This window comes from Mustelus asterias, chromosome 1 (genome assembly GCF_964213995.1).
Source record: "Mustelus asterias chromosome 1, sMusAst1.hap1.1, whole genome shotgun sequence".
Lineage (NCBI taxonomy): Eukaryota > Metazoa > Chordata > Chondrichthyes > Carcharhiniformes > Triakidae > Mustelus > Mustelus asterias.
Genome location: NC_135801.1, coordinates 53,182,488 through 53,205,694, shown reverse-complemented (window position 1 = coordinate 53,205,694; position 23,207 = coordinate 53,182,488). Strand labels below are relative to the sequence as shown.

Below are 23,207 nucleotides of genomic sequence, written 5' to 3'. Positions count from 1 at the left end.
AAGAAAAACCAGTGCAAATAACTCCCATTTTGTTGCTCGTTCAACACCTAGAGTGGAATTTTATGAAATAAATTTTAAGTTCTTAAAGTGAAAAATGGGAGAATTTCAAACTTGTCTTCTGAGCGAGTTAAAAAGTGCAACCTTATGGCGCTTAGTTAATATAAAGAAGCACAATGCAATTCCTGCCAGCAGTGGGACGGGACGGAGCCTGACCTCACCAGAGAAGCCGGCTGCTGAAGTCGAAGGGCACCATTGCACATGCATCCTGATCTGCCAGTACACCGGGAGATCTCCTGCCCCCATGGACATCGCCCGCCCATTAACGATTACGTCCATCTATTTTATAGCACTGTTAACTATCAGCACTTCCTGTTATTGCAGGTTAGTTTCACCAATAAATGGTGATGACTGGGTGCAGAGGGGCTCTGAACGTTGTTCTGTTTGGGAGAGGCTCTTTGGCCAACTGAGAATGCGATCCCCATATCCAAGTGCCTGTGGTAGAACCCGTGACTGGCATGGCATTCTAAGCGCTCAAGACAAATAGTGCCAGCTCTGGGTGCCCTGCAGCCACTGTGTCACACAACCTGGCATGAACCACACTCTATCCCCCCCACCCCCCATCCGGTTCCCCCTTCATCACCTTCCTGCCTGGACCAGTAATTCACTAACACAGCCAGCCCAAGTCTATCACCCTGGTGTTATGTCAAAGGGCTCTGTGGTGCGGGAGTGTGGAAAAGGTGGGGGGGGGGCGGGGGGGGCAGGTAGGGTTTGCTGCTAGAACACCAGCACGCCTTCCTAGTCCAAGAACTTGTGGCGATGAGGGCCTCCCTCACCACCCAGCTGGATCCTTGCTGCCACCTGTCCTCTATTGACCAGCTCCTCATCTCATTGGCCTCCTCCTCTTCCTCCTCCTCCGCATCCTTCTGGGTCCCTTCCTCCCCAGGAGCATCTGGCTGGTCCCCCTCTTCCAGCTGCTCCTCCATGAAGTCTAGCTCTCCCCTGCTGCAGATTGTGGAGCACACAGCAGACCAACATGATGTGGGAGACTGTTAGGGGGATATACTCAAGGGACCCACCAGGATCATCTAGGCAGACGAACCAGATCTTTAGGAGCCCAATGCTCCATAAATGACCGGATGGCTGCATGGGTCTCACTATGTCAGGTCTCCACCTCAGTCTCTGGCTTCCATACTGGCGTCATCAGCCAAGTCCACAGCAGGTAGCCCTTGTCCCCCAGCAGCCATCCTAACAGCTTGAGCTGGTTCTCAAAGACCCAAGGGATCTCAGAGTCTACAAAATGAAGTTACCGTGCCCACTGCCTGGGTGGCATGCATACACATGCATGAAGTTCATCCTGTGGTCGCAGACCATCTGAACATTCAAGGAGTGGATCCCCTTGTGGTGCCTGGTGTTTTGGGGATCACAGGGCAACATGCGTACAATCGATTGCCCCCTGCACATTCGGCAGCCTGGCGATGATGACAAATCCTGTGGCCTGGGCTTCCTGCTGGACCTGGCCCAGGTCAAAGTTAATGTACTGGCCTGGCCTGCTTGGGCAAACACGACATCTGTCACCTCATGGACACACTTGTGGACTGAAGGTTGGGAAATCCCACAGAGGTTCCCACTGGCAGACTGGAAGGACTCGGTGGCGTAAACATTGAGGGCCGCCATGACCTTCATTATCACTGGGAGCAGGTGTCCTCCTGTCCTTCGTGGTGCCAAGTCAATGAGAACATGACACCGGTGCCACACCGTCTCCTTATAGAGCTGCACCTTGCAGTGGAAATGTGTCCAGCAGCTCTTCTAAAGACATGCGTGTCCTGAACTGCTGGGGTCTCCTTCTTGCCCTGCCCCCCAAGCATCCACCTCCTGTCCCTGTCTGGCAGCACCCTATGCTCCTGCTGCAGCCCCTGACCTGGGCAGGCCTTGCAGTGCATGCACGTCTCTATCCTTTTCCACAGCAGCAGCCACAAGAATCACCGCCACGTGTATTGGCACCATACTGAAATGCATCATTGCTCTGGAGGGGAGGGGAGGGGTGGGGGAAGAGAGAGAGATAAATTTCATCAGGTTCTCCATCTGTGACCCACGCTCCCTCCCAGCAATCCATGTCCCAATTGACAGTGGCAAGCCAACACCACGTAGAGCATACAGGTGGCTGTCAGGGGTCCCCATTTGGAAGCCTTGAAGCATAGACATGAATGCATCCAGCTGGATGTCTGGTGCAGTGGCTTCCAAGAATGGCTAGTAGTTCATACAGACGGGGGAGGGACATCCTCATTATTATCATGGGGTGGGTTCCCATTGAAGGCATCACTGACAAGTCCATGCTGTGTGAGGAGCAATGTTAACGCCTGCACAGCTCCCTTGCTTGGAGCAGCAGCTCTGAGACCTGCTGCTTATTTGTGTTAGTGGGATTGCTGGAATGGAATATTGCAGTCAGCCAGAGAGCTTATGTGGCTGACAGACGAAAGGGTGCCATGGCTATAGCACTGGGATTGATGTCCACACTCATAAGCGATCCCTCGGGAGCTCGCTTAGCAGTCGGAGGGATGCATTCAACACCAGGCCCTAGCCAGCACCAAAGCCCGAGATCTGCACCCCCAGACCAACACCAGCTCCCCCTGCCACAGCAGGTCCTAGCCAGCGCCGAACCCAAGCTCTGCACCCTCATGACCGGCACCAGTCCACCAAGAAAAACCCCCATGCAAGACCGCCCCACCCCACCATGGTTGTGTTTGAAAGCCCCCCACACCCTAGAAGCTGGTGGCCAAACAGACTTACCTCCTCATTTCTCTTCGCTACTGCTGTGCCTGCAGCAGACTTTTACTGAGCAGGTGTTTTCGTCTCTGGCATGACGACTCACTGATGTTTGCCCATTTTGGCCGCGTTCCTCGTCATGTCCAGAAAAAAAGTTTGGTACGATGGGAACCAGCAGGAAAATGGGTTCGATTTCCGTTTTTTCCTTCTCAGATGTCCTTACATCCTCACTACGCCGGTATACTGGCGGGATGAAGTCATAAGATTGCGCCCCTAGAATTTGTTCGGTAAGATCACGCCACAGGTCATTTTGTGAAAATTAAAGAGTCCTGCATTGATTCAGTATCAAATTCATTTAATTAATTGGTTTATCTTAAACTTAGTAAGACAGGGTAAAACAGCAAAGGGTACTTGGCTGAGAGTTGACATTAAAATTAAAACATTTTAATTTTGTCTGTATGTTTATTTGCCACGAAGTGAACCTTGTTTAAAATTTTCTTAAATTTAAAAATGTGCACCAAATATACAATACCAAACGAAGTCCAGGTGAAGTTGCTAGTCAATTTCACGACATCAAAAGTTACAGGTGAACTGGGGAGAAAACTGCTACTGAATTTGTGTCCTGCAGCAAATTTTGGGGCAACACATTACTTTGGTAAAATATTTATGAAAAAATATATGGATTAAACACCAAACAATTAAAAAAAAATGTCATTTTTTTAGGGATAAGCTAAATTCTTCAAGATATAATGTAAGCTTTTGAAGAAAACTAAAAGGTTGTTTTAAAGCCTGTATTCTCTGATTTGTATTTTGCTCACCTAAATTACACAGAACTTAGGTATCTGGAAGATAAAATCAGTCACTGGATTGACTTAATATTTGTGAATGACTTGGATGTTGCAGGTCAACTGGATAAAGCTGCTGACCATTATGAGATATTCCATCAACTCACTGTGGGAACGACATGGCAGGATGAGAATGGCTGCTGTCACTTTGCACAGGCCTGTGCGAATCTCTGGAGGATTTATACATTGCTCGCAGATGAACATCTTGAAAGTGAACAGTACAAAGAGGCAAACAAAAGTCTCAAAAAAGCTTATGACATAGCTAAGGAAGGTAGGTGCAAATTACATTCTTGTTTCCTGCGTTTTATGGGGTAACACCCTCAGATTAAAGTGAAATTTATTTGGATCATTCTGCCAATTTTAAAGACAGATAGTGCAAGACACCGAACAGCTGTAGTGTTTTTGTAAATACTTAATTTGCTCTTAAATGTCTTTGTCAAGATTTAAGTTTTCTGAATGAACATGTAACTTTTTTCAATAACTGTGAAAATGACTTTATGGACATTAGTGTTAAATCGATCAGAGTTATGTGGCCTTCTATGGCACCAAATAACAGGCAGGAAGATCCATATGCCATATTGTGAAAGGACTGATGAGGCATCCTTTAACCATGCCTGAAGCAGGTACTAGAATGTTTGCATTTGGGGCATGATAGCTGCTTCAGGTCAGGAAGGTTGTAAAATGCCTGATCAAAAGATGAGGTGCTATTCCTTGAGCTTATGTCAAACTTCATTGGAACTGTTTAGTTCAGGTATCTCACCACATGTAGACCCAATTCTTTGCTGTCAGGGGAGCAGAAAGCTAAAGGTGTGTGCATACACCATCTGCACCTTGCAAACCAGAAGAGTGTGGGGGATGATGAGGATGTGGGATGTTAAAAATAGTGTTAAATTTGAGGTTGCCATCATCTTTGATGGTTTCAGCTGCTTCACTGGCAACAGCCTGGCTATGGACATCCAACTAATGGTAAACACTTCTTTCCATGGGAGGAAGGACATGCAAAAGCCCCTATTCTCTGCTGGTTACAACCTGATGCTTCTGGACATATACTACCTTGTCCTGCAGGGGAGAGAGTTAATGAGGTTCATGAAATTTAGTTTGTTGATCTGGCTGTCATGGTTGCACAGTGTCAAATAGTTTGTACAAGTTGTTGGAAGTGGGTGTGAGACTTTATGGAATCACAGAATCACATAGTGCAGAAGAGGCCCATTGGGCCATCGAGACTGCACCGACAAGTGAGAAACCCCTGACCCACCTACCTAATCCTATTTACCAGCATTTGACCCACTGCCTTGAAATTACCCTCCAATTTGATTGTCAAGTTTGCTGACGACACCACCGTAATGGGTCGGATCTCAAACAGTGATGAGACAGAGTACAGGAATGAGATAGTGAATCTGGTGAACTGGTGCAGCAACAATAATCTCTCCCTCAATGTCAACAAAACGAAGGAGATTGTCATCGATTTCAGGAAGCGTAAAGGAGAACATGCCCCTGTCTACATCAATGGGGACAAAGTAGAAAGAATTGAGAGCTTCAAGTTTTTAGGTGTCCAGATCACCAACAACCTGTCCTGATTGTTGTTAACTATAGTTAAGAAAGTCCACCAACTTTCTCAGAAGACTAAGGAAATTTGGCATGTCAGCTACGACTCTCACCAACTTTTACAGATGCACCATAGAAAGCATTCTTTCTGGTTGTATCACAGCTTGGTATGGCTCCTGCTCTGTCCAGGACCGCAAGGAACTACAAAAGGTCGTGAATATAGCCCAATCCATCACTCAAACCAGCTTCCCATCCATTGACTCTGTCTACACTTCCCTCTGCCTTGGCAAAGCAGCCAGCATAATTAAGGACCCAACGCACCCCAGACATTCTCTCTTCCACCTTCTTCCGTCAGGAAAAAGATACAAAAGTCTGAGATCACGTACCAACCGACTCAAGAAAGCTTCTTCCCTGCTGCTGTCAGACTTTTGAATGGACTTACCTTGCATTAAGTTGATCTTTCTCTACACCCGAGCTATGGCTATAACACTACATTTTCCAGTCTCTCATTTCCTTCTCTATGAACAGTATGTTTTGTCTGTATAGCGCGCAAGAAACAATACTTTTCACTGTATGTTAATACGTGTGACAATAATAAATCAAATCAAATCAAATCAAATTGAATGTTATGACGTGCCCATGTTCATCCAGGTACTTTTTAAAAGATGTGAGGCAACCCACTTCCAGCACTCTCCCAGGCAGCACATTCCAGACTTGTCACCACCTTCTGTGTAAAAAACCTCCTATCCCTCACCTTGAACCCGTGTCCCCTATTGACTGACCCTCCAATTAAGGGGAACAACTGCTCCCTGTCCACCTTGCCCATGCACCTCATAATCTTGTACACCTCAATAATGTCGCCCCTCACTCTTCTCTGCTCCAGCAAAAACAGTAAGAAGTCTCACAATATCAGGTTAAAGTCCAACAGGTTTATTTAATAGCACAAGCTTTCGGAGTGTTGCTCCTTCTTCAGGTGAGTGAAGAGTTGTGTTCATAAACAGGGCATATATAGACACAGACTCAATTTACAAGGTAATGGTTTGAATGCGAGTCTTTACAAGTAATCAAGTCTTAAAGGTACAAACAATGTGAGTGGAGAGAGCATTAAGCACAGGGTAAAGAGATGTGTATTGTCTCCAGACAGGACAGCCAGTGAGATTCTGCAAGTCCAGGCAAGCTGTGGGGGTTACAGATAGTGTGATATGAGCCCAAGATCCCGGTTGAGGCCGTCCTCATGTGTGCGGAACTTGGCTATCAGTCTCTGCTCAGCGACCCTGTGCTGTCGTGTGTCGTGAAGGCTGCCTTGGAGAACGCTTACGCGAATATCAGAGGCCGAATGCCCGTGACCGCTGAAATGCTCCCAACAGGAAGAGAACAGTCTTGCCTGGTGATTGTCGAGTGGTGTTCATTCATCCATTGTCGCAGCGTCTGCATGGTCTCCCCAATGTACCATGCCTCGCGACATCCTTTCCTGCAGCGTTATCAGGTAGACAATGTTGGCCGAGTTGCAAGAATATGTACCGTGTACCTGGTGGATGGTGTTCTCACGTGAGATGATGGCATCTGTGTCGATGATCCGGCACGTCTTGCAGAGGTTGCTGTGGCAGGGTTGTGTGGTGTCGTGGTCACTGTACTCCTGAAGGTTGGGTAGTTTGCTGCGGACAATAGTCTGTTTGAGGTTGTACGGTTGTTTGAAGGCAAGAAGTGGGGGTGTGGGGATGGCCTTGGCAAGATGTGCGTCTTCATCAATGACATGTTGAAGGCTCCGGAGGAGATGCCGTAGCTTCTCCGCTCCGGGGAAGTACTGGACGATGAAGGGTACTCTGTCCACCGTGTCCCGTGTTTGTCTTCTGAGGAGGTCGGTGCGGATTTTCGCTGTGGCGCGTCAGAACTGTCGATCGATGAGTCGAGCGCCATATCCTGTTCTTATGAGGGCATCTTTCAGCGTCTGGAGGTGTCTGTTGCGATCCTCCTCATCCGAGCAGATCCTGTGTATATGGAGGGCTTGTCTGTAGGGGATGGCTTCTTTAACGTGTTTAGGGTGGAAGCTGGAGAAGTGGAGCATCGTGAGCTTATCCGTGGGCTTGCGGTATAGTGAGGTGCTGAGGTGACCGTCCTTAATGGAGATGCGTGTGTCCAAGAATGCAACCGATTCCGGAGAGTAGTCCATGGTGAGTCTGATGGTGGGATGGAACTTGTTGATGTCATCATATAGTTGTTTCAATGATTGTTCACCATGAGTCCAAAGGAAGAAAATGTCATCGATGTATCACAATGTATCTCTCTCTCATGCGCGCTCGCTTCCTCTCTCACGCGCGCTCGCTTCCTCTCTCACGCGCGCTCGCTCTCTCTCTCACGTGCGCTCTCTCTCTCACGTGCGCTCGCTCTCTCACGCGCGCTCGCTTCCTCTCTCACGCGCGCTCGCTCGCTCTCTCTCACGCATGCTTGCTCTCTGCCTCACGCACGCTCGCTCTCTCCCTCACGCACGCTCGCTCTCTCTCTCACGCGCGCTCGCTCCCTCTCTCACGCGCGCTCACACTCTCTCTCACACGTGCTCGCTCTCTCTCTCACGCGTGCCCGCTCTCTCTCACGCGCATTCCCTCTCTCACGCGTGCTCGCTCTCTCACGTGTGCTTGCTCTCTCTCACGCGTGCTCGTTCTTTCTCTCACGCGCGCTCGCTCTCTCCCACGCGCGCTCGCTCTCTCTCTCACGCGCGCTCGCTCTCTCTCTCACGCGCGCTCGCTCTCTTTCTCACGCGCGTTCGCTCTCTCTCTCACGCGCGCTCGCTCTCTCTCTCACGCGCGCTCGCTCTCTCTCTCACGCGCGCTCGCTCGCTCTCACGCGTGCTCACTCTCTCTCTCATGCTCTCCCTCTCTCTCACACGTGCTCGCTCTCTCACGCGTGCTCGCTCTCTCTCTCTCCCACATGCTCGCTCTCTCACGCGCACTCTCTCTCTCACGTGCGCTCGCTCTCTCACGCGCGCTCGCTTCCTCTCTCACGCGCGCTCGCTCTCTCTCACGCATGCTTGCTCTCTGCCTCACGCGCGCTCGCTCTCTCTCTCACGCGCGCTCGCTCTCTCTCTCACGCGCGCTCGCTCTCTTTCTCACGCGCGTTCGCTCTCTCTCTCACGCGCGCTCGCTCTCTCTCTCACGCGCGCTCGCTCTCTCTCTCACGCGCGCTCGCTCGCTCTCACGCGTGCTCACTCTCTCTCTCATGCTCTCCCTCTCTCTCACACGTGCTCGCTCTCTCACACGCGCGCTTGCTCTCTCTCACGCGCGCTCGTTCCCTCTCTCACACACGCTCGCTCTCTCTCTCTCACGCGCGCTCGCTCTCATTCTCATGCGTGCTCGCTCTCTCTCTCACGCGCGCTCGCTCTCTCTCACGCATGCTTGCTCTCTCTCACGCGCGCTTGCTCTCTCTCACGCGCGCTCGCTCACTCTCTCACGCGCGCTCGCTCTCTCCCTCACGCGCGCTCGCTCTCTTCCTCACGTGCATTCGCTCTCTCTCTCACGCGCGCTCGCTCTCTCTCACGCGCGCTCGCTCTCTCTCATGCGCGTTTGCTCTCTCTCTGACGCGCGCTCGCTCTCTCTTACGCGCGCTCACTCTCTCTCTCATGCGCTCCCTCTCTCTCTCTCACGCCTGCTCGCTCTCTCAAGTGCGCTCGCTCTCTCTCTCACGCGTGCTCGCTCTCTCTCTCATGCGTGCTCGCTCTCTCATGCGCGCTCGCTCGCTCTCTCATGCGCACTCGCTCGCTTTCGCTCTCAGACGCACGATCTCGCACACGCGCTCGCTCTCTCTCTCACGCGCATTCTCTCACGTGCTCTCTCACGCGCGCTCTCTCTCACGCTCTCTCTCTCACGTGCTCTCTCTCTCTCACGTGCTCTCTCTCTCACGTGCTCTCTCTCTCTCTCACGCGCTCTCTCTCTCACGTGCTCTCTCTCTCACGTGCTCTCTCACGTGCTCTCTCTCTCACGCACGCTCCCTCTCTCAGGGCGGTCCCTCTCTCATGCGTGCTCCCTCTCTCTCTTATGCGCGCTTGCTCTCTCTCAAGCGCTCTCTCTCTCAAGCGCTCTCTCTCTCATGCGCTCTCTCTCTCTCATGCGCTCTCTCTCTCTCATGCGCTCTCTCTCATGCGCTCTCTCTCTCTCATGCTCTCACTCTCTCGCATGCTCTCACTCTCTCAGGCGCTATCTCTCTCAAGCAGTCTCTCACGCGCTCTCTCTCTCACGCACTCTCTCTGCCTCACACGCTCTCTCTCTCTCACATGCTCTCTCTCTCTCATGTGCTCGCTCTCTCTCATGCGCTCGATCTCCCTCATGCGCTCTCTCTCATTCGCTCTCTATCTCTCACGCGCTCTCTCTCTCACGCGCTCACTCTCTCACGCGCTCGCTCTCTCACGCGCTCGCTCTCTCTCGCGCTCGCTCTCTCTCGCGCTCGCTCTCTCTCGCGCTCGCTCTCTCTCGCGCTCGCTCTCTCTCGCGCTCGCTCTCTCTCGCGCTCGCTCTCTCGCGCTCGCTCTCTCTCGCGCTCGCTCTCTCTCGCGCTCGCTCTCTCTCGCGCTCGCTCTCTCGTGCTCGCTTCTCTCGCGCTCGCTCTCTCACGCTCTCTCTCGCGCTCGCTCTCTCTCACGCGCTCACTCTCTCGCGCTCTCTCTCTCACGTGCTCTCTCTCCCTCGCGCTATCTCTCATGCGCTTGCTCTCTCATGCCCGCTCGCTCGCTCTGTCATGCACTCCCTGTCTCTCTCTCATGCGCGCTCTCTCTCTCACGCGCGCTCACACTCTCTCTCACGCGCGCTCGCTCGCTCTCACATACGCTCACTCGCTCTCATGCGCTCCCTCTTTCTCTCACGCGTGCTCTCTCTCTCACATGCGCTCGCTCGCTCTCACACGCACTCACTCTCTCTCATGCATTCCCTCTCTCTCATGCACGCTCTCTCTCTCACGCGTGCTCGCTCTCTCTCTCACGCGCGCTCGCTCTCTCACGTGCGCTCGCTCTCTCTCTCATGTGCTCTGTCTCTCTCACGCACTCTTTCTCACGTGCTCTCTCTCTCTCTCTCGCAGGCGCTCTCTCTCTCTCGCACGCGCTCGCACTCATGTGCGCTCTCTCTCTCTCACGCGCTCACTCTCTATCACGCGCTCGTTCTCTATCACACGATCGCTCTCTCTCTCGCGCGTGCTCTTTCTCTCTTGCGCACGCTCGCACTCTCTCTCGCGCGCGTGCTTGATCTCGTGTGCGCTCATTCTCTCTGTCTCTCGCGCGCTCTCTGTCTCTCATGCGCTCTTTCTCTGTCGCGCGCTCTCTATCTTACGCGCTCTCTATCTCACGTGCTCTCTATCTCATGCGCTCTCTCTCTTGTGCATCTCTCTCTCTCGCGCAGGCCCTCTCTTTCTCGCGCGTGCTCTCTCTCGCGTGCTCTCTCTCCCTCTCGTGCGCTGTCTCTCTCATGCGTTCTCTCTTGTACGCTGTCTCTCTCTCTCTCGCGCGCTCTTTCTCTCTCGTGTGCTCTCTCTCTCTCATGCTCTCATTCTCTGATGCGCACTCTCTGACGTGCACTCTCTCTCTCTGATGCGCACTCTCTCACACACACTCTCTCTCTCACGCGCTTTCTCTCTCATGTGCTTTCTCTCTCACGCGCTTTCTCTCTTCCGCACTTTCTCTCTCACGCGGTCTCTCATCACGTGCTCTCTCTTTCACGTGCTCTCTCTCTCACGCTCTCACTCTCTCTCATGTGCACTCTTTCACGTGCACTCTCTCTCTGACGTGCACTCTCTCTCACGCGCACTCTCACGCGCATTTTCTCTCTCACGCGCTTTCTCTCATGTGCTTTCTCTCTCACGCGTTTTCTCTCTCACGCGCTCTCTCCCTCATGTGCTCTCCGTCTCTCATGCGCTCTCCGTCTCTCATGCGCTCTCTCGTGCTCGCTCTCTGACACGCACTCTCATGCGCACTCTCTCATGCGCATTTTCTCTCTCTCTCGAGCACGCTCTCTCTCATGCACTCTCTCTCTCACGCGTGCTCTCTCTCTCATGCGCTCTCTCTCACGTGCTCTCTCTGTCACGCGCATTCTCTCTCTCATTTCCTCTCTCACACGCGCTCTCCCTCTCTCTTATGCTCTCTATCTCTCTCTCACGCGCTCTATCTCTCTCGCGCGTTCTCTCTTTCACGCGCTCTCTCTCACGCGTTCTCTCTCTCACGTGCTCTCTCTCTCACGTGCTCTCTCTCTCACGTGCTCTCTCTCTCACGTGCTCTCTCTCTCATGCGCTCTCTCTCACGTGCTCTCACTCACTCATGCGCTCTCTCTCTCTCTCACGTGCACTCAATCACACGCATTTTCTCTCTCGAGTGCGCTTTCTCTCTCACGCACTTTCTCTCATGTGCTCTCACGTGCTCTCTCTATCATGCGCTCTCTCTCTCTCTCATGCACTCTGTCTCTCACGCGCTCTCTCTCATGTGCTCTCTCTCTCATGCAATCGTTCTCTCTCGCGCTGTCTCTCTCTCTCTCGCGCTGTCTCTCTCTCTTGCGCGCTGTCTCTCTCTCTCGCGCGCTGTCTCTCTCTCTCGCGCGCTGTCTCTCTCTGCCTCATGCCCTCTCTCTGCCTCACGCGCTCTCTCTCTCACGCGCTCTCTCTCTCTCATGCGCTCTTTTCTCTCATGCTCTCTCTTTCTCTCGTGCGCTCGCTTTCTCTCGTGCACTCTCTCTCACGGGCTCTCGCTCTCTCATGTACTCTCTCTCTCTTTCCCACCTGCTCTCTCTCTCTCTCATGCACTCTCTCTCTCTCTCTCATGTGCTCTCTCTCTCTCTCATGCGCCCTCTCTCACGTGCTCTCTCCCTCTCTCTCTCTCACTCACGTGTTCTCTCTCTCTCATGCACTCTCTCACTCACGCGCTCTCTCTCACACGCTCTCTCTCTCTCATGTGCTCTCTCTCTCATGCGCTCTCTCTCTCACGCGCTCTCTCTCATGTGCTCCCTCTCTCCCTCACGTGCCCTTTCTTTCACACGCGCTATCTCTCTCTCTCACGCGTTCTCTCTCTCTCTCACGTGCTCTCTCTCTCACTCACGTGCTCTCTCTCACGCACTCTCTCTCACGCGCTCTCTCTCACGTGCTCTCTCTCTCACGTGCTCTCTCTCTCTCATGCGCTCTTTTCTCTCATGCGCTCTCTTTCTCTCGTGCGCTTGCTTTCTCTCATGCGCTCTCTCTCACGCGTTCTCTCTCTCACTTGCACTCTCTGTCTCTCTCATGCACGCTCTCTCTCTCATGTGCTCTCTCTCTCATGCATTCTCTCTCTCGTGCACTCTCCCTGTCTCATGCGCTCTCTCTCTCACGCGCTCTTTCTCTCATGCGCTCTCTCTCTCTCACGCTCTCTCTCATGTGCTCTCTCTCTCTCGTGCTCTCTCTCTCATGCGCCCTCTCACTCTCACGCGCTCTCTCTCTCTCTCATGTGCTCTCTCTCTCACGCGCTCTCTCATGCACTCTCTCTCACGGGCTCTCGCTCTCTCATGTACTCTCTCTCCCACGTGCTCTCGCTCCCTCATCCACTCTATCTCTCTCTCTCTCTCTCTCATGCGCACTCTCTCTCTCATGCGCCCTCTCTCACGCACTCTCTCCCTCTCTCTCTCACGCTCTCTCTCTCTCACTCACATGCTCTTTCTCTCTCATGCACTCTCTCTCTCACGCGCTCTCTCTCTTTCATGTGCTCTCTCTCTCTCATGCGCTCTCTCTCATGCACTCTCTCTCTCTCTCATGTGCTCCCTCTCTCCCTCACGTACCCTCTCTTTCACACACGCTCTCTCTCTCTCCCACATGTTCTCTCTCTCTCTCACGTGCCCTCTCTCTCACTCACGCGCTCTCTCTTGCACTCTCTCTCACGTGCTCTCTCTCATGTGCTCGCTCTCTCTCACGCTCTCTCTCATGTGCTCTCTCTCTCTCGTGCTCTCTCATGTGCCCTCTCACTCTCACGCGCTCTCTCTCTCTCTCATGCGCTCTCTCTCTCACGTGCTCTCTCTCTTATGCACTCTCTCTCACGGGCTCTCGCTCTCTCATGTACTCTCTCTCTCCCACGTGCTCTCGCTCCCTCATCCACTCTATCTCTCTCTCTCTCTCATGCGCACTCTCTCTCTCATGCGCCCTCTCTCACGCGCTCTCTCCCTCTCTCTCTCACACTCTCTCTCTCTCACTCACGCGCTCTCTCTCCCTCATGCACTCTCTCTCTCACGCGCTCTCTCTCACACGCTCTCTCTCTTTCATGTGCTCTCTCTCTCTCATGCGCTCTCTCTCTCTCATGCGCTCTCTCTCTCTCATGTGCTCCCTCTCTCCCTCACGTACCCTCTCTTTCACACACGCTCTCTCTCTCTCCCACGCGTTCTCTCTCTCTCTCACGCGCCCTCTCTCTCACTCACGCGCTCTCCCTTGCACTCTCTCTCACGCGCTCTCTCTCTCTCACGCGCTCTCTCTCTCTCACGCACTCTCTCTCTCTCACGCGCCCTCTCTCTCTCACGTGCTCTCTCCCTCTTTCTCATGCTCTCTCTCTCTTAGTCACATGCTCTCTCTCTCTCATGCACTCTCTCTCTCTCTCTCATGCGCTCGCTCTCTCTCACGCGCTCTCTCTCTCTCATGCGCTTTCTCTCTCACGCACCCTCTCTCTCTCACGCGCTCTCTCTCTCACGCGCTCTCTCTCTCTCTCATGTGCTCTCTCTCTCACTCACGCACTCTCACGCGCTCTCTCTCACGCGCTCTCTCTCACGCGTTCTCTCTCACGCACTCTCTCTCATGCACTCTCTCTGTCTCACGCATTTGCTCTCTCTCACCCATGCGTTCTCCCTTTCTCTCTCTCACGCTCTCTCTCACGTGCTCTCTCTCTCACGTGCTCTCTCTCTCTCTCATGCACTCTCTCTCTTAAGCGGTCTCGATCTCTCATGCACTCTCTGTCTCTCTCACGCGCTCTCGCTCTCTCATGCATTCTCTCTCTCTCTTTCACGCGCTCTCTCTCTCTCTCATGTGCTCTCTCTCTCCCTCACGTGCCCTCTCTGTCACACGCGCTCTCTCTTTCTCTCACGCTCTCCCTCATGTGCTCTCTCTCTCTCATGCACTCTCTCTCTCACGCGCTCTCTCTCTCATGCACTCTCTCTTTCTCTCATGTGCTCTCTCTCTCATGCGCCCTCTCTCCCGCGCTCTCTCTCTCTCATGCACTCTCTCTCACGCGCTCTCTCTCTCATGCACTCTCTCTCTCTCACGCACTCTCGCTCTCTCATGCACTCTCTCTCTCTCTCTCTCATGCGCTCTCTCTCTCTCACGTGCCCTCTCTCATGCGTTCTCTCCCTCTCTCTCTCTCATGCTCTCTCTCTCTCACTCACGTGCTCTCTCTCTCTCATGCACTCTCTCTCACGCGCTCTCTCTCACGCACTCTCTCTCTCTCATGCGCTCTCTCTCTCACGCACTCTCTCTCTCTCACACGCTCTCTCTCACTCACGCGCTCTCACGCGTTCTCTCTCATGCACTCTCTCTCTCTCACACATGCGCTCTCTCTCTCCCTCTCACGCGCCCTCTCTCTCTCTCACGTGCTCTCTCCCTCTCTCTCATGCTCTCTCTCTTACGCGCTCTCTCTCTCGTGCTCTCTCTCTCTCACGCACTCTCTCTCACGCGCTCTCTCTCTCTCTCATGCCCTCTCTCTCACGCGCTCTCTCTCACGCGCTCTCTCTCTCTCTCATGCCCTCTCTCTCACGCGCTCTCTCTCACGCACTCTCTCTCATGCGTGTGCTCTCTCTCTCCCATGCGCTCTCCCTCTCACTCTCTCTCACGCGCTCTCTCTCTCACTCACGCGCTCTCTCTCATGCACTCTCTCTCTCTAACGCGTGCGCTCCCTCTCTCTCACACGTGCGCTCTCTCTCTCATGAGCTCTCTCCCGCTCTCTCATGCTCTCTCTCTCTTACTCACGCACTCTCTCTCTCTCATGCTCTCTCTCTCTCACGCGCTCTCTCTCTCTCATGCGCTCTCTCTCTCTCACGCACCCTCTCTCACTCACGTGCTCTCTCACGCACTCTCTCTCACGCGCTCTCTCTCTCACGCACTCTCTCTCTCACGCACTCTCTCTCTCTCGTGCACTCTCTCGCTCTCACGTGCTCCCTCTCTCATGCACTCTCTCTCTCTCTCTCTCACGCACTCTCGCTCTCACTCACGCGCTCTCGCTCTCATGCACTCTCTCTCTCTCATGCGCTCTCTCTCTCACGCGGACTCTCTCACGCACTCTCTCCCTCTCTCTCTCACTCACGCGCTCTCTCTCTCTCATGCACTCTCTCTCTCACGCGTGCTCTCTCGCATGCGCTCTCTGTCTCTCACACGCTCTCTCTCTCGCGCTCTCTCTCATGCACGCTCTCTCTCTCACGCTCTCTCACGTTCTCTCTCTCATGCGCTCTCTCTCATGTCCTCTCTGTCTCTCACGCACTCTCTCTCTCTCACGCTTGCACTCTCTCTCCTTCTCGCGCGCGTGCTAGCTCTCTCTCCCTCACATGCGCTCTCTCTCTCTCACGTGCTCCCTCTCGCGATCTCTCTCTCTCGCGATCTCTCTCTCTCGCGTTCTCTCTCTCATGCGCTCTCTCTCTCACGTGCTCTCTCTCACGTGCTCCCTCTCTCTCATGCGCTCTCTCTCTCTCTCAAGTGCTTTCTCTCTCTCGCGCACGCTCTCTCTCTCTCTTGCGCGCTCTCTCTCTCTCTCTCTTGCGCGTGCTCTCTCTCTCTCGCTCTCTCTCTCGCATGCTCTCCCTCTCGCGTACTCTCTCTCTCTCTCGCATGCTCTCTCTCTCGCATGCTCTCTCTCTCTCGCGCCTGCTCTCTCTTGCACGCTCTCCCATGCGCTCTCTCTGTCTCATGTGCTCTCTCTGTCTTATGTGCTCTCCCTCTCATGCGCTCTCTCTCTCTCTCATGCGCTCTCTCTCTCTCATGCGCTCTCTTTCTCTCGTGCGCTCTCTTTCTCTCGTGCGCACTCTTTCTCTCATGCGCTCTCTGTCTCTCTCACGCGCGCTCTCTCTCTTTCTCATGTGCTCTCTTTCTCTCATGCACTCTCCTTCTCTCATGCACTCTCTTTGTCTCATGCGTTCTCTCTCTCTCTCTCACGCGTTCTCTCTCTTGCGCTCTCTGTCTCTCTCACGCGCGCTGTCTCTCATGCCCTCTCTCTCTCATGCGCTCTCTCTGTCTCACGCGCTCTCTCTCTCACGCGCTCTCTCTCTCAGGCACTCTCTCTCTCTCACGCGTATGCTCTCTCACGCGTATGCTCTCTCCCATGCATTCTCCCTCTCTCATGCGCTCTCTCTCTCTCTCACGCACTCTCTCTCACGCGCTTTCTCTCACGCGCTCTCTCTCTCTCATGAACTCTCTCTCTCTCACGCATGCACTCTCTCTCTTCCATGCGCTCTCTCTCTCTCTCACGTGCCCTCTCTCTCTCATGCGCTCTCTCCCGCTCTCTCTCTCTCTCTCTTACTCACCCGCTCTCGCTCTCTCATGCACTCTCTTTCTCTCATGCGCTCTCTGTCTCTCTCAAGCGCACTCTCTCTCTCTCTTTCTCATGTGCTCTCTTTCTCTCATGCGCTCTCTTTCTCTCATGCGCTCTCTTTCTCTCGTGCGCTCTCTTTCTCTCATGCGCTCTCTTTCTCTCATGCACTCTCTTTCTCTCATGCGCTCTCTTTCTCTCGTGCGCTCTCTTTGTCTCATGCATTCTCTCTCTCTCTCACGCATTGTCTCTCTCTCATGAGCTCTCTGTCTCTCTCACGCGCGCTCTCTCTCTTTCATTCACTCTCTCTCTCATGCGCTCTCTCTGTCTCACACGCTCTCTCTCAGGCGCTCTCTCTCTCCCGCGCTTTCTCTCACGCGCTCTCTCTCATGCACTCTCCCTCTCTCATACACTCTCTCTCTCTCACGCCCTCTCACGTTCTCTCTCTCACGCGCTCTCTGTCTCTCACGCGCTCTCTCTTTCTCACGCGCGTGCTCTCTCTCGCACGCGTGCTAGCTCTCTCTCCCTCACATGCGCTCTCTCTCTCACGCGCTCTCTCTCATGCGCTCTCTCTCTCACGTGCGCGCTCTCTCTCACATGCTCTCTCTCTCTCATGCGCTCTCTCTCTCGCGCTTTCTCTCGCGCGCGCTCTCTCTCACGTACTCTCGCGCATGCTCTCTCTCTCTCGCTCTCTCTCTCGCGTGCTCTCTGTCTCGCATGCTCTCTCTCTCTCTCTCACATGCCCTCTCTCTCGCATGCTCTCTCTCTCTCGCGCCTGCTCTCTCTCTTGCACGCTCTCCCATGCGCTCTCTCTGTCTCATGTGCTCTCTCTGTCTCATGCGCTCCCTCTCTCATGCACTCTCTCTCTCTCTCATGCGCTCTCTTTCTCTCATGCGCTCTTTCTCTCGTGCGCACTCTTTCTCTCACGCGCTCTCTCCCTCTCTCTCTCTCACTCACGCGCTCTCTCTCATGCACTCTCTCTCTCATGCGTGCTCTCTCTCATGCGCTCTCTCTCTCATGCACTCTCTGTCTCTCTCACGCGCGCGCTCTCTCTCTCTCGCTCTCTCTCATGCACTCTCTCTCTCACGCGCTCTCTCCCTCACACGCTCCCTCTCATGCGCTCTCTCTCTCACGTGCTCTCTCTCTCATGCGCCCTCTCACTCTCATGCGCTCTCTCTCTCTCTCATGCGCTCTCTCACGCGCTCGCTCTCTCATGCACTCTCTCTCTCTCACACGCTCTCGCTCTCTCATGCACTCTCTCTCTTTCTCACGCGTTCTCGTTCTCTCATCCACTCTCTCTCATGCGCTCTCTCTCTCACTCACGCGCTCTCTCTCTCTCATGCTCTCTCTCACACGCTCTCTCTCTCTCATGCTCTCTCTCTCACTCACGCGCTCTCCCTCTCTCTCATGCACTCTCTCTCTCACGCGCTCTCTCTCTCACGCTCTCTCTCTCATGTGCTCTCTCTCTCTCTCATGCGCTCTCTCTCTCTCATGCGCTCCCTCTCTCTCACGCGCTCCCACTCTCTCTCACGCGCTCACTCTCTCACTCACGCGCTCTCTCTCATGCACTCTCACTCACGCGCTCTCTCTCTCTCACGCACTCTCTCTCTCTCGCATGCTCTCTCTCTCGCGCCTGCTCTCTCTCTTGCACGCTCTCCCTTGCGCTCTCTCTGTCTCATGCGCTCTCTCTGTCTTATGTGCTCTCTCTCTCATGCGCTCTCTCTCTCTCATGCGCTCTCTCTCTCTCATGCGCTCTCTTTCTCTCGTGCGCTCTCTTTATCTCATGCATTCTCTCTCTCTCACGCATTGTCTCTCTCTCATGCGCTCTCTGTCTCTCTCACGCGCGCTCTCTCTCTCTCATGCGCTCTCTCTCTCATGCGCTCTCTCTGTCTCACGCGCTCTCTCTCAGGTGCTCTCTCTCACGCGCTCTCTCTCTCTCATGCGTGTGCTCTCTCTCTCCCATGCATTCTCCCTCTTTCACTCTCTCACACGCTCTCTCTCTCTCTCTCATGCATTCTCTCTCTCTCACATGCTCTCTCTCTCTCATGCGCCCTCTCTCTCTCACGCGTGCGCTCTCTCTCTCTCATGTGCTCTCTCTCTCTCACGCTTTCTCTCGCGTTCTCTCTCGCGTTCTCACTCTCTCGCGTTCTCTCCCTCACACGCGCTCTCTCTCACGCGCTCTCTCTCACGCGCTCTCTCTCACGTGCTCTGTCTCTTTCACGTGCTCTCTCTCTCTCTCACGCGCGTGCTCTCTCTCTCTCTCGCGCGCTTTCTCTCACTCTCTCTCACGCGCTCTCTCTCTCGCTCTCTCTGTCGCGTGCTCTCTCTCTAGTGAGCTCTCTCTCTCTCGCGTGCTCTCTCTCTCGCGTGCTCTCTCTCTCACGCGTGCTCTCTCTCTCTCATGCGCTCTCTCTTTCTCTCATGCGCTCTCGTTCTCTCGGGCGCTTGCTTTCTCTCATGCGCTCTCTCTCTCATGCGTTCTCTCTCTCTCATTCGCTTTCTCTCTCTCACGCGCACTCTCTCTCTCTCACGTGCTCTCTCTCTCTCACGCACTCTCTCTCTCATGCGATCTCTCCCTCACGTGAACTCTCTCATGCGCTCTCTCTCTCACGCATTGTCTCATGCACTCTCTCTCTCACGTGCTCTCTCACACGCGCCCTCTCACTCTCACGTGCTCTCTCTCTCATGCACTCTCTCTCACTCACGCGTTCTCTCTCTCTTACGCGCTCTCTCTCTCTCACGCACTCTCTCTCTTGCACTCTCTCTCTCATGCACACTCTCTCGCACACTCACTCACTCACGCGCTCTCTCTCTTGCACTCTCTCTCTCATGCACTCTCTCTCTCCCTCATGCGCTCGCTCTCTCTCTCGCGCTCTCTCTCTCACATGCTCTCTCTCTCTCATGCGCTCTCTCTCACACGCACCCTCTCTCACGCGCTCTCTCTCTCATGCACTCTCTCTCTCTCATGTACTCTCGCTCTCTCATGCACACTCTCTCTCTCTCATGCGCTCTCTCTCTCTCTCACGCGGACTCTCTCACGCGCTCTCTCCCTCTCTCATGCTCTCTCTCACCCACGCGCTCTCCCTCTCTCGTATGCTCTCTCTCTCTCGTGCCTGCTCTCTCTCTTGCACGCTCTCCCATGCGCTCTCTCTGTCTCGTGCGCTCTCTCTGTCTCATGCGCTCTCTCTCTCATGCACTCTCTCTCCCATGCGCTCTCTCTGTCTCGTGCGCTCTCTCTGTCTCATGCGCTCTCTCTCTCATGCACTCTCTCTCTCATGCGCTCTCTTTCTCCAATGCCCTCTTTCTCTCGTGCGCACTCTTTCTCTCATGCGCTCTCTGTCTCTCTCACGCACGCTCTGTCTCTCTTTTTCTCATGTGCTCTCTTTCTCTCATGCGCTCTCTTTCTATCGTGCGCTCTCTTTGTCTCATGCGTTCTCTCTCTCTCTCACGCGTTCTCTCTCTTACGCGTTCTCTCTCTTGCGCTCTCTGTCTCTCTCACGCGTGCTCTCTCTCATGCACTCTCTCTCTCATGCACTCTCTCTCTCATGCCCTCTCTCTCTCATGCGCTCTCTCTGTCTCACGCGTTCTCTCTCACGCGCTCTCTCTCTCATGCACTCTCTCTCTCTCACGCGTGTGCTCTCTCTCTCCCATGCATTCTCCCTCTCTCTCTCTCTCTCTCTCACGCGCTTTCTCTCACGCGCTCTCTCTCTCTCACGAACTCTCTCTCTCACTCACGCGCTCTCTCTCTCTCATGCTCTCTCTCACACGCTCTCTCTCTCTCATGCTCTCTCTCTCACTCACGCGCTCTCCCTCTCTCTCATGCACTCTCTCTCTCACGCGCTCTCTCTCTCACGCTCTCTCTCTCATGTGCTCTCTCTCTCTCTCATGCGCTCTCTCTCTCTCATGCGCTCCCTCTCTCTCACGCGCTCCCACTCTCTCTCACGCGCTCACTCTCTCACTCACGCGCTCTCTCTCATGCACTCTCACTCACGCGCTCTCTCTCTCTCACGCACTCTCTCTCTCGCATGCTCTCTCTCTCGCGCCTGCTCTCTCTCTTGCACGCTCTCCCTTGCGCTCTCTCTGTCTCATGCGCTCTCTCTGTCTTATGTGCTCTCTCTCTCATGCGCTCTCTCTCTCTCATGCGCTCTCTCTCTCTCATGCGCTCTCTTTCTCTCGTGCGCTCTCTTTATCTCATGCATTCTCTCTCTCTCACGCATTGTCTCTCTCTCATGCGCTCTCTGTCTCTCTCACGCGCGCTCTCTCTCTCTCATGCGCTCTCTCTCTCATGCGCTCTCTCTGTCTCACGTGCTCTCTCTCAGGTGCTCTCTCTCACGCGCTCTCTCTCTCTCATGCGTGTGCTCTCTCTCTCCCATGCATTCTCCCTCTTTCACTCTCTCACACGCTCTCTCTCTCTCTCATGCATTCTCTCTCTCTCACATGCTCTCTCTCTCATGCGCCCTCTCTCTCTCACGCGTGCGCTCTCTCTCTCTCATGTGCTCTCTCTCTCTCACGCTTTCTCTCGCGTTCTCTCTCGCGTTCTCACTCTCTCGCGTTCTCTCCCTCACACGCGCTCTCTCTCACGTGCTCTCTCTCACGCGCTCTCTCTCACGTGCTCTGTCTCTTTCACGTGCTCTCTCTCTCTCTCACGCGCGTGCTCTCTCTCTCGCGCGCTTTCTCTCACTCTCTCTCACGCGCTCTCTCTCTCGCTCTCTCTGTCGCGTGCTCTCTCTCTAGTGAGCTCTCTCTCTCTCGCGTGCTCTCTCTCTCGCGTGCTCTCTCTCTCACGCGTGCTCTCTCTCTCTCATGCGCTCTCTCTTTCTCTCATGCGCTCTCGTTCTCTCGGGCGCTTGCTTTCTCTCATGCGCTCTCTCTCTCATGCGTTCTCTCTCTCTCATTCGCTTTCTCTCTCTCACGCGCACTCTCTCTCTCTCACGTGCTCTCTCTCTCTCACGCACTCTCTCTCTCATGCGATCTCTCCCTCACGTGAACTCTCTCATGCGCTCTCTCTCTCACGCATTGTCTCATGCGCTCTCTCTCTCACGTGCTCTCTCACACGCGCCCTCTCACTCTCACGTGCTCTCTCTCTCATGCACTCTCTCTCACTCACGCGTTCTCTCTCTCTTACGCGCTCTCTCTCTCTCACGCACTCTCTCTCTTGCACTCTCTCTCTCATGCACACTCTCTCGCACACTCACTCACTCACGCGCTCTCTCTCTTGCACTCTCTCTCTCATGCACTCTCTCTCTCCCTCATGCGCTCGCTCTCTCTCTCGCGCTCTCTCTCACATGCTCTCTCTCTCTCATGCGCTCTCTCTCACACGCACCCTCTCTCACGCGCTCTCTCTCTCATGCACTCTCTCTCTCTCATGTACTCTCGCTCTCTCATGCACACTCTCTCTCTCTCATGCGCTCTCTCTCTCTCTCACGCGGACTCTCTCACGCGCTCTCTCCCTCTCTCATGCTCTCTCTCACCCACGCGCTCTCCCTCTCTCGTATGCTCTCTCTCTCTCGTGCCTGCTCTCTCTCTTGCACGCTCTCCCATGCGCTCTCTCTGTCTCGTGCGCTCTCTCTGTCTCATGCGCTCTCTCTCTCATGCACTCTCTCTCCCATGCGCTCTCTCTGTCTCGTGCGCTCTCTCTGTCTCATGCGCTCTCTCTCTCATGCACTCTCTCTCTCATGCGCTCTCTTTCTCTAATGCCCTCTTTCTCTCGTGCGCACTCTTTCTCTCATGCGCTCTCTGTCTCTCTCACGCACGCTCTGTCTCTCTTTTTCTCATGCGCTCTCTTTCTCTCATGCGCTCTCTTTCTATCGTGCGCTCTCTTTGTCTCATGCGTTCTCTCTCTCTCTCACGCGTTCTCTCTCTTACGCGTTCTCTCTCTTGCGCTCTCTGTCTCTCTCACGCGTGCTCTCTCTCATGCACTCTCTCTCTCATGCACTCTCTCTCTCATGCCCTCTCTCTCTCATGCGCTCTCTCTGTCTCACGCGTTCTCTCTCACGCGCTCTCTCTCTCATGCACTCTCTCTCTCTCACGCGTGTGCTCTCTCTCTCCCATGCATTCTCCCTCTCTCTCTCTCTCTCTCTCACGCGCTTTCTCTCACGCGCTCTCTCTCTCTCACGAACTCTCTCTCTCACGCATGCACTCTCTCTCTCCCATGCGCTCTCTCTCTCTCTCACGTGCCCTCTCTCTCTCATGCGCTCTCTCCCGCTCTCTCATACTCTCTCTCTTACTCACACGCTCTCTCTCTCTTATGCACTCTCTCTCTCTCTCTCTCACGCGCTCTCTCTCATGCGCTCTCTCTCTCACGTGCTCTCTCGCGCGCTCTCTATCACTCTCATGCGTTCTCTCTCTCACGCGCTCTCTCTCTCATGCACTCTCTCTCTCTCACACGCTCTCGTTCTCTCATACACTCTCTCTCTCTCATGCGCCCTCTCTCACGTGCTCTCTCCCTCTCTCTCGTGCTCTCTCTCTCTTACTCACGCGCTCACTCTCTCTCTCATGCACTCTCTCTCTCTCACATGCTCTCTCTCTCATGCGCCCTCTCTCTCGCACGCACTCTCATGCGTGCGCTCTCT

At 54.1% G+C, this 23,207-nt stretch overlaps 1 protein-coding gene across 1 annotated transcript in view; it reads left to right on the top strand.

Annotated features, from left to right (window-relative positions):
• The window catches only part of LOC144507131 (tetratricopeptide repeat protein 29-like), a 273,293-nt gene that overhangs the window by 123,856 nt on the left and 126,230 nt on the right, over positions 1-23,207 (top strand). The window contains exon 3 of the mRNA XM_078233957.1: positions 3,667-3,879. Coding sequence (XP_078090083.1) covers positions 3,667-3,879 — 213 coding nt within the window. The remainder of the gene's footprint in view (positions 1-3,666; positions 3,880-23,207) is intronic.